General features: G+C 40.8%; 1 protein-coding gene and 1 long non-coding RNA gene across 12 annotated transcripts in view; one reads left to right on the top strand and one right to left on the bottom strand.

Moving 5' to 3' along the window:
• Positions 1-17163, bottom strand: part of TASP1 (taspase 1) — a 385678-nt gene that overhangs the window by 132514 nt on the left and 236001 nt on the right. For 7 of the 11 annotated variants that reach the window (XM_082428630.1, XM_082428638.1, XM_082428636.1 and 4 more), the window contains one exon: positions 15115-16191. The exons of the other annotated variants lie outside the window; for them this stretch is intronic. In XM_082428630.1, coding sequence (XP_082284756.1) covers positions 16158-16191 — 34 coding nt within the window. In that variant the 3' untranslated portion in view covers positions 15115-16157. Of the gene's footprint in view, positions 1-15114; positions 16192-17163 lie in introns of those variants that run through there. 11 annotated transcript variants of the gene reach the window in all.
• The window catches only part of LOC309644717, a 74310-nt gene that overhangs the window by 14729 nt on the left and 42418 nt on the right, over positions 1-17163 (top strand). The gene's annotated exons all lie outside the window — the stretch shown is intronic.

A 17163-nucleotide genomic window follows, 5' to 3' on the forward strand; every position in this document is an offset into this window, starting at 1 on the left:
TACAACTCTGCTCCCACTCATATCCTTTGTGCTGTCAAATATATTACATTATACATTCTAGGTCCAACAATGCAATTACTTAACATACTATTTTATACACTTGCTTTTTAAATCAGGTAATAGAAGAAAGGAAAAAATATGCACTTATACTGTATTTTATAAATACATGATCACCTTTACTGACTCTCTTTGTTTTTCTGTGTGGATTCCGATTTCCATCTGGGTTTACTTGCTTTCAGTCTGAAGGACTTCCATTAATATTTGTTGTAAAGCTAGTCTGCTAGCAACAAATTCTCTCTTTCTTTCTCTCTCTCTCTAGTTTACTTGGAAATATCTTAATTTTACCTTCATTTTTGAAAGATAATTTTGCTGGGTATAAGATTCTTGTTAAGAGTTTTTATTTAAGCACTTTGAATATGCTGTTCCACTGCCTCCTGGCCTGTATCGTTTCTGATCAAAAATCAGCCGTTAATTTTCTGGGGTTTCCCTTATAAGAGATGATTCATTTTTCTCTTGTTTTCAAGGTGTTCTCCTTGTCTTTGGCTTTCAGCACTTTTATCATGATGTGTCTATTTGTGGATCTCTTTGCATTTATCCTATTTGAAGTTCGTTGAGCCTCCTGAGTGTGTAGATCAAAGTTTTTCAGCAAATTTGAGAAGTTTTTAGCTGCTATTTCTTCAAACATTTCTCCTGCTTCTTTCTCTTTCTCTTCTCCTTCAAATACTTCCACTATGCATACACAGGTGAACTTAAAGGTGTCCCACATTTCCTTGAGGATCTTTACTCTTCATTTTATTTTCTCTCTGCCCTCCACATTGTCTAATCTCTATCGATCTATCAAGTTTGCTAGTTCTTTTTCTGCTAGTTCAAATCTACTGTTGAGCACCTCTAATACATTTTTAAAAAAATTTCAGTCATTGTACTTTTCAACTCCAGAATTTCCATTTGGTTCTTTTTTTATAATTACTCTCTCTTTATTGATATTATCTATTCCATGAGATATTGTCTTCATACCTCACTTTACTACTTCAAGCATGGTTTCCTTCAGTTATTTGAGCATTTCTGTCTTGGGTGGCTTAAACAACAAACATTTATTTCTAACCATTCTGAAGGCTAAGAAGTCCAAGATCAGGGTGCTAGTGTGATTGGATTCTGTTGAGAGCACTCCTCTTGGTTTGCAGATGTCTGTCTTATGGCTGTGCCTTCAAATTGCAAAGAGCAGAGAGAGGAAACTAGTTCTCTCAGGTTTCTTATAAGAGCATTAATCCCACTCATGATTGCTTCACTCTCATGACCTAACTATCTCCCAAAGACTCCACCTCTTACTATCATCACCATTAGAGGCTAGGATTTCAAATTTTGAATTTGGTGCAGAGACACAAATGTTCAGTCCACAACATATTTGTGATGGCTACTTTAAAGTCTTTGTTAAATCTGACATCTGGCCCTCCTCTGAGATAGTTTCTGTTGCTCGTTTCCCTCCAAGGCTAGGTCACATGTACCTATCCCTTTTGCTGTCTTGTAATTTTATGTTGAAAACTGGACATTTTAGATGATATAGCAACTCTGCTTACTGATTTCTCTCTCCCCTCTCTGGGGCTTGTTTTTGCTGTTGTTTGATTGCTTATTTGATTTGTGAAATGGCTACACTATTTTGGTGAAGTCTATTTCCCCTGTGATTTGGGGCACATCACATTCTCTTTCTGAGAACTTTTAAAATATTAAATGTTGGTAATTACTAAATGATCTTTGTTGCCTTGTCTAGCTACGAAGTTTTAAGACTCCAAATGCAGAACTCAATATCCTTATAAAAATGGTCTTAAAAAATAGAAGAGATGAAAGACATGTAGTCCTTGAGCTCCAGTGAAGACACGTTCTCAGATACTCACATTCACATTTCCTGCTGCTTCATGTGCCCCAACCCTTTCTTCTCATGTCTACTCTTCTAGACATGAGCCTCTCTCTTTCCCTTTCTGCAGAGACCTTGGAAGCCATGCATGAAATATTTTGGAGCCAAAGGATGGAAGGACCTCAGTTCCTGAATCACTGTTTGGAGGATGGCTGCCACTTAGACTTCATCTGTGCAAGAAAGCTTTATCATATTTAGACTTTGAGATTTCGGGGGTTATCTATCTTGCAGCCAGTATTGCCCTAAATAATAGCTTCATGTTTTGGGAGTCAACCAGCTGCCATTAGCCCCTTAACTGTAACCATGAATCAAATGAAATTAAAGTAAAACATGGAAAATATGACCAGACACTGAGGCAATGGAAGAGATTTTTGGTAATTGACTCTGAATCCACTCTTTGCCTCTGGTAAGGATTCTGGTCTGGCCAGGGCATCTGATTTGGACAGCTGCTCAGGACCAGTCCTGAGCAGGGGAGCTGGATGAGGCCAGGTCACAAATGGTGGTAATCCTCACTCAAATGCCTAGAGAACAGACGTATGGATACCGGGGGGGAAGGGGTGTGGGATGAATTGGGAGAATGGGATTGACATATATACACTATTGATACTATGTATAAAATTGATAACTAATGAGAACTGTATAGCACAGGGAACTCTACTCAGTGCTCTGTGGTGACTTAAATGGGATGGAAATCCAAAAAAGAGGGGATATATGTATACGTATAGCTGATTCACTTTGTTGTACAGCAGAAACTAACACAACATTGTAAAGCAACTATACTCCAATAAAAAGTTTTTAAAAAGTGGGGGATAGAAGAGCATATCCAAGAGCAAGAGGCCTTCCTGAGACTAGAGCAGAAGGTGATTGGTTACATTAACATGTTTTCTCTCATCCAGTCCCTTCTTTACTCCATTCCTCATCCCTAGAGTTGTTACCCCTATAGATATCAATCTTTCTTCCTTATGTATCCTTCCAGAATTTATGCAATATAAGAAAATAGTTATATATAGTCTTTGTCCTAATTCTTATCCCAAAGACAGGATGTTATACACACCAACCTTTGCTTTGCCCTTTTCATCTAATATATCCTGAAGATCTTTCCACGCCATCAAAAAGAGAAACTCATCTTCCTTTTCAACAGCTTAATCCTATTCCATTCTGTGGATAAATCATAGTTCATTTAACATCTTTATAATAAGTATGGGTTATCCCCAATAATCTGCTATTACAAACATGCTGCAACAAATATCCTTGCACATATGTCATTTTGGTATGTGTGTAGGTGTATTGATAAGATAAATTCCCAGAAGTATGTTGCTGATTTAGAGGGTAAATCCACATGTAATTTTGATAGATATTGCCAAATTGCCCTCAGAAGTGCTGTATTACGTACTTCTACCAGCAATATTTGAGAGCATCTATTTCAATACAGTATATCAAAGTTTTAGACATTTGCTTAACAAGCAAGTGAAAAACATAGTATTCAGAGTAGGTCATATAAAGGTATGAAGGAGGCTGGAGGAACTATGGCATCATTGTGGCTCAGCATTACCAGACCCATTATTTTTTAAGGAAGCCTAAACTCTAGGGAGCTCTGATTTAATCCAACATCCTTAATTTGGCACATGAAGAAACTGTGACCCCAATAATTTAGGGGACAGGTTCAAGACTACATAGGAGGTTAGTGTGCCAGGGCCAGCATCTGATATCCTTCTTTCAGTTCACTGCACTTCTAATGCTTCTGGAAGGCAGAATAATGGCCCACAAATATGCTCACGCCCTAATCCCCATAACCTGTAATATGTAGCTTACATGACAAAAGGGACTTTGCAGATGTGATTAGAGTATGGACCTTACAATGGGGATATTATCTTGGATTGCTTAGTTGGGCCCAATCTAATCACAAGAGCTCTGAAAAGTGGAGAACCTTTCCCTGCTGTAGCCAGAAGAAGTATGTGGGAGAGACAGGGCTAAGGAGATGAGTCAGGGATTCAAAGCATGAGAGGGACTCAACCCAGCTGTCATTGGCTTTGAAGATGGAGGAAGGGGGCCAGGAGCCAAGGAATGTCAGTGAAAGCTAAAAACAACCTCCAGCCAGCAGCCAGCAAGGACATGGTGATCTCATTCTTATAGCCTCATGGAACAGAATCCTACCCACAACCTGAATGAGCTGGAAACAAACATTCCCCTGGCACCTCTCACAAGGAATGTAGCCCTGCCACCATCTTGATTTTTTTTTTTAAGTTAATTAATTAATTATTTTTATTTTTGGCTGTGTTGAGTCTTTGTTTCTGTGCGAGGGCTTTAGTTGCGGCAAGCGGGGGCCACTCTTCATCGCTGTGCGCGGGCCTCTCACCATCGTGGCCTCTCTTGTTGCGGAGCACAGGCTCCAGACATGCAGGCTCAGCAATTGTGGCTCACGGGCCCAGTTGTTCCGCAGCATGTGGGATCTTCCCAGACCAGGGCTCGAACCCGTGTCCCCTGCATTAGCAGGCAGATTCCCAACCACTGCGCCACCAGGGAAGCCCCACCATCTTGATTTTGACCCATGGGAGATGGAGAAAAGAAATCAACCAAAGGCTTGTGATTGACAGAATTGTGGGATAATAATCTTGTGTTCCTTTAAGCTGCTAAGTTTGTGGTAATTTTCTAGAGAGCAATAGAAAACTACTACACTGCTCCACACTGTCTCTTCCATGTCACCATGAGGACCCCTCATTTACTCATTTAAAAAATATTTATTGAGGACCTATTATGTGCCAGGCACTGTCTCAGGTGCTGGAGGGATAGCGTGAGTAACACAAAAATGCCCTATTTTCAGGGAGAATACTTTCACATGGAGGAAGACACATAAACCAAACAAATATGTTAGTTACATGGTAAATTAGAAAGTGGGGAGATTGGTTCAAGATGGTGGAGTAGAAGGACGTGCTCTCACTCCCTCTTGTGAGAGCACTGGGGTCACGGCTAACTGCGGAACAGTCATTGACAGGAGGACATGGGAACCCACCAAAAAGGATACCCCACATCCAAAGACAAAGGAGAAGACACAGTGAGACAGTAAGAGGGGAGCAATCACAATAAAATCAAATCCCACAACTGCTGGGTGGGTGACTCACAAACTGGAGAACACTTATACCACAGAAGTCCACCCACTGGAGTGAAGGTTCTGACCCCATGTCAGGCTTCCCAACTTGTGGGTCCAGCAATGGGAGGAGGAATTCCTAGAGAATCAGACTTTGAAGCCAGCGGGATTTGATTGCACAACTTTGACAGGACTGGGAGAAACAGACACTCCAATCTAGGAGGGCACACACAAAGTATTGTGTGCATCAGGACCCAGAGGAACAAGCAGTGACCCTATAGGAGACTAAAACAGACTTACCTGCTAGTGTTGGAGGGTCTCCTGCAGAGGCAGGGGGTGGCTGTGGCTCACCACGGGGACAAGGACACTGGCAGCAGAAGTTCTGGGAAGTACTCCTTGGTGTAAGCCCTCCAAGAGTTCACCATAAGGCCCACCAAAGAGCCCAGGTAGGCTCCAGTGTTGGGTCGCCTCAGGCCAAAAAACCAACAGGGAGGGAACCCAGCCCCACCCATCAGCAGACAAGTGGATTAAAGTTTTACTGAACTCTGCCCACCAGAGCAACAGCCAGCTCTACCCACCACCAGTCCCTCCCATCAGGAAACTTGAACAAGCCACTTAGATAGCCTCATCCACCAGAGGGCAGACAGCAGAAGCAAGAAGAACTACAATCCTGCAGCCTGTGGAACAAAAACTACATTCACAGAAAGATAGACAAGATGAAAAGGCAGAGGGCTATGTACCAGATGAAGGAACAAGATAAAACCCCAGAAAAACAACTAAACAAAGTGGAGATAGGCAACCTTCCAGAAAAAGAATTCAGAATAATTATAGTGAAGATGATCCAGGACCTCGGAAAAAGAATGGAGGCAAAGATCGAGAAGATGTAAGAAAAGTTTAACAAAGACCTAGAAGAATTAAAGAACAAACAAACAGAGATGAACAATACAATAACTGAAATGAAAACTACACTAGAAGGAATCAATACCAGAATAACTGAGGCAGAAGAACGGATAAGTGACCTGGAAGACAGAATGGTAGAATTCACTGCTGTGGAACAGAATAAAGAAAAAAAAAATGAATAGAAATGAAGACAGCCTAAGAGACCTGTGGGACAACATGAAATGCAACAACATTCGCATTATAGGGGTCCCAGAAGGAGAAGAGGGAGAGAAAGGACCCGAGAAAATATTTGAAGAGATTATAGTTGAAAACTTCCCTAACATGGGAGAGGAAATAGCCACCCAAGTCCAGGAAGTGCAGAGAGTCCCATACAGAATAAACCCAAGGAGAAACACACCGAGACACATAGCAATCAAACTGGCAAAAATTAAAGACAAAGAAAAATTATTGAAAGCAGCAAGGGATAAATGACAAATAACATACAAGGGAACTCCCACAAGGTTAACAGCTGATTTCTCAGCAGAAACTCTACAAGCCAGAAGGGAGTGGCATGACATATTTAAAGTGATGAAAGGGAAGAACCTACAACCAAGATTACTCTACCCAGCAAGGATTTCATTCAGATTCAACGGAGAAATGAAAAGCTTTACAGACAAGCAAAAGCTAAGAGAATTCAGCACCACCAAACCAGCTCTCCAACAAATGCTAAAGGAACTTCTGTACATGGGAAACACAAGAGAAGAAAAGGACCTACAAGAACAACCCAAAACAATTAAGAAAATGGGAATAGGAACAAACATATCGATAATTACCTTAAACGTTAATGGATTAAATGCTCCAACCAAAAGACACAGGCTCACAGAAAGGATACAAAAACAAGACCCATATATATGCTGTCTACAAGAGAACCACTTCAGACCTAGGGACACATACAGACTGAAAGTGAGGGGACGGAAAAAGATATTCCATGCAAACGGAAATCAAAAGAAAGCTGGAGGAGCAATACTCATATCAGATGAAATAGGCTTTAAAATAAAGAATGTTATAAGAGGCAAGGAAGGACACTACATAATGATCAAGGGATCAATCCAAGAAAAAGATATAACAATTATAAATATATATGCACCGAACATAGGTGCACCTCAATACATAAGGCAACTGCTAACAGATATAAAAGAGGAAATCAACAGTAACACAATAATAGTGGGGGACTTTAACACCTCACTTACACCAATGGACACATCATCCAAACAGAAAATTAATAAGGAAACACAAGCTTTAAATGACACAACAGACCAGATAGAATTAATTGATATTTATAGGACATTCTATCCAAAAAGAGCAGATTACACTTTCTTCTCGAGTGCTCATGGAACATTCTCCAGGATAGATCACATCTTGGGTCACAAATCAAGCCTCAGTAAATTTAAGAAAATTGATATCATATCAAGTACCCTTTTCTGACCACAACGCTATGAGAGTAGAAATCAATTACAGGGAAAAAACCATAAAAAACACAAATACATGGAGGCTAAACAATACGTTACTAAATAACCAAGAGATCACTGAAGAAATCAAAGAGGAAATCAAAAAATACCTAGAGACAAATGACAATGAAAACACGATGATCCAAAACCTATGGGATGCAGCAAAAGCAGTTTTAAGAGGGAAGTTTACAGCAATACAAGCCTACCTCAAGAAACAAGAAAAATCTCAAACAATCTAACCTTACACCTAAAGGAACTAGAGAAAGAAGAACAAACAAAACCCAAAGTTAGTAGAAGGAAAGAAATCATAAAGATCAGAGCAGAAATAAATGAAATAGAAACAAAGAAAACAATAGCAAAGTTCAATAGAAATAAGCTGGTTCTTTGAGAAGATAAACAAAATTGATACACCTTTAGCCAGCCTCATCAAGAAAAAGAGGGAGAGGTCTCAAATCAATAAAATTAGAAATGAAAAAGAAGTTACAATGGACACCGCAGAAATACAAAGCATAATAAGAGACTACTACAAGCAATTCTATGCCACTAAAATGGACAACCTGGAAGAAATGGACAAATTCTTAGAAAGGTATAACCTTCCAAGACTGAACCAGGAAGAAATAGAAAATATAAACAGACCAATCACAAGCACTGAAATTGAAACTGTGATTAAAAATCTTCCAACAAACAAAAGCCCAGGACCAGATGGCTTCACAGGTGAATTCTATCAAACATTTAGAGAAGAGCTAACACCCATCCTTCTCAAACTCTTCCAAACAACTGTGAAGGAAGGAACACTCCCAAACTCATTCTATGAGGCCACCATCACCCTGATACCAAAACCAGACAAAAATACTACAAAAAAAGAAAATTACAGACCAATATCAATGATGAATATAGATGCAGAAATCCTCAACAAAATACTAGCAAACAGAATCCAACAACACATTAAAAGGATCATACACCATGACCAAGTGGGATTTATCCCAGGGATGCAAGGATTCTTCAATATATGCAAATCAATCAATGTGATATACCATATTAACAAACTGAAGAATAAAAACCATATGATCATCTCAATAGATGCAGAAAAAGCTTTTGACAAAATTCAACACCCATTTATGATAAAAACTCTCCAAAAAGTGGGCATGGAGGGAACCTACCTCAACATAACAAAGGCCATATACGACATACCCACAGCAAAGATCATTCTCAATGGTGAAAAACTGAAATCATTTCCTCTAAGATTAGGAGCAAACAAGGATGTCCACTCTCACCACTATTATTCAACATAGTTTTGGAAGTCCTAGCCATGGCAATCAGAGAAGAAAAATAAATAAAAGGAATACAAACTGGAAAAGAAGAAGTAAAACTGTCACTGTTTGCGGATGACATGATACTATACATAGATTATCCTAAAGATGCCACCAGAAAACTACTAGAGCTAATCAATGAATTTGGTAAAGTTGCAGGATACAAAATTAATGCACAAAAATCTTTTGCATTCCTATACACTAATGATGAAAAATCTGAAAGAGAAATTAAGGAAATACTCCCATTTACCATTGTAACAGAAAGAATAAAATACCGAGGAATAAACCTACCTAGGGAGACAAAAGACCTGTATGCAGAAAACTATAAGACACTGATGAAAGAAATTAAAGATGACATAAACAGATGGAGATATACCATGTTCTTGGATAGGAAGAATCAATAGTGTGAAAATGACTATACTACCCAAAGCAATCTACAGATTCAATGCAATCCCTATCAAATTACCAATGGCATTTTTCACAGAACTAGAACAAAAAATCTTAAAATTTGTATGGAGACACAAACGACCCCGAATAGCCAAAGCAGTCTTGAGGGAAAACAGCGGAGCTGGAGGAATTAGAGTCCCTGACTTCAGACTACACTACAAAGCTACAGTAATCAAGACAATACGGTACTGGCACAAAAACAGAAATATAGATCAATGAAACAGGATAGAAAGCCCAGAGATAAACCCACGCACCTATGGTCAATTAATCTATGACAAAGGAGACAAGGGTATACAATGGAGAAAAGACAGTCTCTTCAATAAGTGGTGCTGGGAAAACTGGACAGCTACATGTAAAAGAATGAAATTAGAGCCCTCCCTAACACCATACACAAAAATAAACTCAAAATGGATTAGAAACCTAAATGTAAGACCAGACACTATAAAACTCTTAGAGGAAAACATAGGAAGAACACTCTTTGACATAAATCACAGCAAGATCTTTTTGGTCTACCTCATAGAGTAATGGAAATAAAAACAAAAATAAACAAATGGGACCTAATGAAACCTAAAAGCTTTTGCACAGCAAAGGAAACCATAAACAAGACGAAAAGACAACCCTCAGAATGGGAGAAAATATTTGCAAACGAATCATTGGACAGAGGATTAATCTCCAAAATATATAAACAGCTCATGCAGCTCAATATTAAAAAAAAATAATAATAAGCTTCTGCTTTTGTGTTGCTGGGAACCTGGATGCAGCATGTCTTGAAAGGAACATGTTGAGAGGCCTCATGCAGAAGGAGAGGCCCTGAGCCGACACGGAGGAAGGAAGCTCAGTCGGCCCACCCCCCAGCTCGCCCTCTAACTAAGTTCAGCACACCAGTGACTACCAGTGAGAGCAGCAGGAAAACCACTCAGAGAAGCCAAGTCTCACTGACAGAGTTGTTAGCAAATAAAACAGTTGTTGTCCAAGCTGCTCAGATTTGTTATTCTGTGATACGTGAAAAAAAGAACCCAAGAATTTTGGTCTGAGTATCCAGAAGAATAGAGTAAGCATTAGCTAGATGGAGTAGGCAGCTAGTTAACAGGTTTGAGGGGAAACCTTGGGTGGAAAGATTAAAATCTTACTACTTCTAAATGGAAAAGAATGTTTGTTTTTTCTTAATAGAGTAGAAGAACAATATCCTCTATCTCTGAAGCACTGCTGGATTTTCCAAGGTGAGAAAAGGCCATTTTAGGAGAAACTCTTTGGATCTTCAAGATAATAGCCACAGCAGAGGGCAAAGAAATTGTTTAGATTCTTTTCTTTCCAGCTTCTGAAGCTCTGTTGACAATCAGTGAAACCCCCATGGCAGTTTGAGGTAGAGAAACCCTCGCCCAGTTTTTCTGGCTTTGCCACTGTGGTTTCAGGGCTTCAACGACTCTACCATGTAAAGGAAAAACCACGGTGCTTGCTTTCCCTCCCGCTTTCCACAACTGGTCACGAAGAACCGCCCTGGGCTTGGCTGATGGGCTTCTGGAAGCTGAGTGTGCAGCCTTGGAGGAAGGCCCTTGCCAGTTTTCGATGTAATCCTTCCTGTGGCCGTACACTTCAGAGACAGCAGCGTGTGGGAAAAGAAAAACTGCCTGGTCAATTTGGTTAGCCTGTGGGTCTCTGATGATACACATCTGGGCTAATACCTTGTGAATTTTCCGCAAATGAAGTGTTGGGGAAAGGCAGTGTATTGCTTAAGAATTCTAACTCTCCCAGAATAAATACTAATGTAAAAGGATTGCTTGTATGTTGCCAACCTCCTGCTCACTCACTCCTACCTGTAGCCCACGACATTCACCCATCCACACCTCCTTCCCACATTTACCAGCTAAAGTCAAATTCACCGTACACACAAAGGCTTATCTTCTGGGTTCAACCTTTTCTTGGGCCAGTTCCTGGGAGGGAGGAGTGGCTTCCAACCCTCATCCCTCTGTAGATCCTCCACCCCGTGACCCACCACTGCAACCCTAAGCAGGGCAAGGAGATGAGGCATCACGGCACAAAGGGATTCACAATGTTGAGCAATTATAGGGTTTATGTCAGAGTAAAGTTGATGGGTTTGACTTAATAAACATTTTGTTTTAAGAAAAATGTTAGGAGGCAATGCTTAAAAATTTAATCATATACCAAAGGGGAAAGGAAGGTGAGGGATAAATTAGGAGTTTGGGATGAACAGATTCACACTACTATATATAAAATAGATAACCAACAAGGACCTACTGTATAGCACAGGGGACTATACTCAATATTTTGTAATAACCTGTAAGGGAACAGAATCTGAAAAAGAATATATGTGTACCTGAATCACTGTGCTGTACACCTGAAACTAACACAACATTGTGAATCAACTATACCTTAATTTAAAAAAAAGAAATGTGAAAAAGAAATTTAACCATAAAATTATGTTAAGGATATCCAGGCTTGAGAGATGGCATTCTGGAAACAGGTGTCATATGAGGTTGTTATAGCCTGGTCAACATGTAGATGTGTTCACAACACAGGGACGCTGACAACACTGCTTTGGTCTCTTCAAGTCATAACACACCTTTGGCCATGGTTTCTTCCAGTTACCGTTAACACAATTCCAGGCCATCTCCCCTAAGGCGTCCATCAACCCATGACGACCTGCTGCTGTTCAGCTTCTGTTCATTCCCACCTCCTTAAAAGCTTTCTCCCGCCTCCAGGGGTCTGATGACTGTCAGCACTGACTTAGTCATAAACTTCCACCTTCGTGGTACTACCAGCCTTATCACCTGGAGAATGTCCACTGGATATTACGGATGAAGACAGCTCACGAGGAGCACAGGCAGGAGGAGAGTCCCTGGGGTGGGGGGGTGGCAGCGGGTGCACTAGCAGACCAGTGAGTCTACCCTCTGCAGGGGAGAGTATGAAGGCCCTCCGAGGCTTCATGACCAAAAGCATATGGAACAGAATGAAGCTTAGTTTCAAGTTCCTCAGCAGCAACCCCAAGACAAGGAGTCGAGAGCAAGCAGTCCATCTGGGAGATGATTCCAGGAAACACAGGTTGGGGGTGGGGAAGTGTACAGGGAAGGGAAGAAAGCCAATACAAGGTGTATTTATAAGTCAGTGACCACAGGGGGCAACTGAAGTTTAAAATCTCTCAAAAACAGTGTGAAACACATGCCTCGGAATTACCCCACCCAAGGAGCAAGGGAGCTCCTTGTACATTTATACACCAACTTCTGTTCATCACTTGTTGAGAGCTGCTTCTGGGGGCGCTGGTTCCCTGGACTTCTGGCCCGCTGCGTGCAGGGACAGAGCAGCTTTCCACGGTTCCAGAGAAAGTCCTCGGGCACAGAGGTGCAGATGTGAGCCTGTAAAAGTCGTCTGGGGCTCTGTGAAACAGAAGATCCATGGGCAATGACAGTGATCTGTCCCGGGACACCTGCTGAGTTGGCTAAGACCTTACCTCAGTGCTCATTGCATGGACCTGTGGCCTCAGAGAATGGATGCTGAAAATGTACTGTCAGTACTGTGATCAATTTATAAAAGTTTTAGGATAAAATATATGTATTCATATCCATATATGAATTAGCTAAACCAGCATTGTATGGGGAAGCAGTAAATGAGGTATGTGTAACCCTATAGGTTTGGACAGCTTTCATGACATTATTAAGTGAAAACTGAAGGTTATATAACCCCACTTGGGGGTTCAATACAATCCCATTTTTGTGTTGAAAGCACAGAAAATTTATATATGAGAAGAGTCTTTAAGAATAGAAGCTAAGGGACTTCCCTGGTGGTCCAGTGGTTTAGACTCCACGCTTCCATTGCAGGGGGCATGAGTTTGATCCCTGGTCGGGGAACTAAGATCCCACAAGCCTCGTGGCTTGGCCAAAAAAGAAAAAAAAAAGAATAGATGCTAAAGGTTACAAGCTAAAGTGTTAATAACTGTTGTCTCTAGGGAAGTGGGGTTATGAGTTAAATTTTTTCTTGCTTTTCTTTATTTTCTAAGTTTTTGTAATAAGCATGGATTGCTTTTTATAACCATGACCAGATTTTTAAAAATTCACAATAATTAAATATAATTTCAAGATATGAGAATAGTTCCAGCACTTTTCTAAATCTTCCTTTCTTCCTTCCCTCACACCCTCCATCTGTTACAACAGAGTAACCTTACTTATTTCAGGTAACTGGTGTGAACATCACCACTCTCAAACATGGGAGAAGATGAAGAATTCAGCACAAAAGGCTTTTGAGCAACCAAAAGAGATGTCCTCACGTCTATAAACTGAAACTCATCCATTTTGCTCACAGACAAGCATCTCAGACTAGCATCAGGGGCTTGTTTATACGTTCTTCGTACACAGTTCTAACAGACATTGGCATCTGCGTTCAAGTTCACATTTAGAAGAGGCATTTAGACGATAAGAAAGGGCCCCACAGGCAGACACACAGGAAGCAGGGAGAGGTGGCAGAGGTGACAAGTGAGGACAGAGCCCAGATAAGGCTGCCACACCTGTCAGTCAGCACAGGGACTCCTTAGGGTAGAGCACACACCCTCCGCCTCCTCACCAAGTGCGGAAGACATCCCTGTTTCCAAACTCAGAGCAGGATCACAGTGACAGCCTCGAGGAATCCAGGCCAGGCTTAACTGTATCCAAGAGAACCAAACATCCAACGCTCAGGCCTTAAAATGAAATAGAATACAGGCCTATAGTTAGGATCATCCACATTAAAAGTGGGCACCTTCAAACACAGCTTCAGAGTCTTGGTGATACAGGCCAGACTAGGGAATGAGGTTACATTCTTATCTGTTTCTATCTTTCCTACTTTTGTGTGAAACGAAGTTGATTTTATATCTGTCAATACCTTCTGGTTCCAGTATCTCTTCTTTAACATCTGATCTTATAATTAAGATTTCTTGCCTCCATGACCCTTCGACTTTTTTTTCCTCCTGGTTTCATAATATTCCTTAAATTAAAAAAAAATTAGAAATTGGAGACTAAAGTCCTAACAAACTGTTTTTGGAGGGGCTGTGTTCTTTTATACTGACCATTTTAATCTCTTCATAAAAGGGGTGTTTAACAAGCCCAAACTTTTAAATATGAACAGAATAAAGTCAAAAGGAGATGAAAGAAATGGCATTCCTGGTGAAATAGGTCAGATGATTTTCAGACTCCAAAGTGTCCTGATAGTTTTATGTGATCCAATCCAGTTCCTGAAAAAACCCTGCCAACAGGTAACAGGTCTTTGAAAGCTTTTGAAGCCAAAGGCTCCCCACCAGCCAGCCCATCTCTTACTAAGTTCTCAGCCTCATTAAGAATGAGAAACAGATACCACGGCACCAACCTGTCTACGAGAACACAGCGAGACAAATGTAATTGCCTGTACGAGGAATATAAGTCAGCAACTCCCAAAGCATTCATATTTACACCCACTCCATTTTGGTTGTCTTTCCTTTATAATTTGCCCATACATCGATGTCAAGTGTATAATTTCATCTGGGGCTTTATCAGTTACCGCCCAGAGCCATGATTATATGGTGCAGGGAACTTCCTCCCCCTGAGTGAGTCTATCTTTAGTATCTTCTTAATAGCTACTTCTTACATGTAAAATCAAAAGGAAAGTCTTGGTTTTCTTATGTGGCTCCAGAATCACTAAATATAACATTTAGAAGCAATTTATCAACTGAAACCATTGACTTTTCAGCTGTCACTGAATGCCACTGCATTTCTCAAAGCAAAGTGCTCTTATTCCTTCCCTTGGTTATTTTTTATCAAATTACAATGAAAATTTTAGGGACTTCTGTATTGACCATTCAATCATGTACTAAGTTCATCTTCCGTCTTGCTGGTGTCCAGCCTAATTACACAGAGATGAAACTGAATTTTGAATACTCAGAACCACAGCAAGAGGCATAAAGGTATGATTTCCGGAAGAAGTAACTTTTTACAAACAAAAAACGGCTCTCCAATCTACGATTCAAAAGATAATTTATTAGTCTGAGAAGAGGAGTCACACACTATACCCAGTAATATGTTTCTTTTATTTTTGTGCCTTTATCTTAAAAATATATTTAAACAAGAAACAAAGATAATATTGAATTTTCCCATAAATTTTGCTTTCTTATTTACAGTGTTACATTGTAAATAACATTCCATTATACACAAATTAAGGACTGTGCATTACTGTATGTTCTCTTTACATATTCTTTCATAATATAGTACACACAGCTCGAAGCTATGTAGTATTTAAGCTTAGAAAAGCTTGAGGAAAGAAGTACAAACTTTATCAATAAGACTATTACTTAAAAAGGTTCTGACCTTAATTCTCTGCTAGATTGTTTCACTGAAACCATTCTTTGTTAAAGAAAAATGCCCCATATGAGGGATGAGAACAACAGTTTAAGTTACCATAGGATCCACTTAAACTGGCTAACAAATAAAAACACTTTGTTACTAGCACTGTTATCAAATGGAGCATGGCCACTGTCAGTCATTTCAACGAGTAGATTTACTCTGCAGTTCCGACACGTTATATCAAAGACAGTTGGTACCTCTTTGTGAAATCAACAATGTTTCCTGCAACTTTAGGTTTTACTTGTAAACAATTAAAGCACACATTTTGGGAAGATGATTTAATCATTCCTGGTCTGAGGTTACACAATAAGGAGGAGTTTCTATTTCATCAAAGGAGAAGCAAGCATACACACTGCGCGTGCGCACGGGCACGCACACACACGCACACGCACGCACACACGCACACACAGAGTCCCGCTCATCTGCCCAAGACGCGCGTGTCACCAAGCGCTAACTACAGCAGCACTAGTGTCGCAAGCGATGCACGAGGCTGCGACAGGAATTATAAAACGAGGGAGATAAAACATCCAACTTCGGTTAAAACCCTGCGAAGCTCGGGTTCTGAAATGCCGCTCAGATGCTCTGTGTTCAGCCTGAAGGTTCAGCTCACTGGGCTCTCCAGGCGGCAGACCCCACCTTCAATCGCCACGGACTGTCCGGCTACCGCACCGGGAGGGAGTCTGGAAATGTGAGTCTGCAGAGGAGGAGACGGAAGACTGTTAGAGGTGCCAGCTGTGTCCCCCTGACGTGCGACAAAGGCGGAGAAAACACCAGAGCATCTTGGCTTCTCTTTGCTTCTGAGCATCTACAGGCTGTGCTGGCGGGTAACTCAGGTGCAGACAGATCCTGTTCGTCCAAATCTCAGGGGATATTAACTGAGTACCTACTACCTGCCAAACACAGCACTGGTAGCTGGAGATAGAGACCGGGACAGCCCAGGCCCCCAGGAGCACAGAGCTTACAGTTTACTCACACTCAGAACAAGAGTGGTTTTAAGGCCAACTGTATTGAGCATATTCCAGTTACCTGAAAACTACCAGTTGATATACATTTTGTCCTCTAAACATTCAGAGCAACTAAGAATACCCGATTCATGTTTATTCCCTCAATTTACTCCTTAAAGGATTTAAATAGCTTACAAAAATCAGATCACTCAACAACCTCAAGTAAGTGAGGCAATGAAAAAAAAAAAAAGAAAAAGAAGAACTTACAAAAATGAGTTAAAGACAGGCGTGAGTCAACACACAAAATCTAGCCTGAGTTCTGTCCCCGTGCTGGAGGCAGACTGCTGCCCTGTCTCAGAGCTTCCCAGTGGCCAAGACCAGACAGGGGTCCACATGGTATAACGGGATCACACAAACCAACCGCTCAAAGGAGAAAACCGTTCCCGGCACAGAGTCCAAGGAGCCATTCCTCTTGTAGGGCTTCACCCACAGCAGGTACCGTGTATAGTGGATGAGTGAAGACAGCGGTTGTACAACAAGGAGTTTTATAGGGCTGAGCATTACAGCATCACTCAAAGGAGACCAGCAGGAAAAGCTCTTCCACAAGGGGTCAGGACCACGTCAGCCAGGAATTCCTTTTTTTGATGATCTGGCTTAATCCGGGGATAGATAAATGTCGGAGTTTCTAAGAAGAACAGAGAGACTGTATATCCTTCAGGTAA

This window comes from Balaenoptera physalus, assembly GCF_965194825.1.
Source record: "Balaenoptera physalus genome assembly, chromosome: 16".
Taxonomy (NCBI): Eukaryota; Metazoa; Chordata; class Mammalia; order Artiodactyla; family Balaenopteridae; genus Balaenoptera; species Balaenoptera physalus.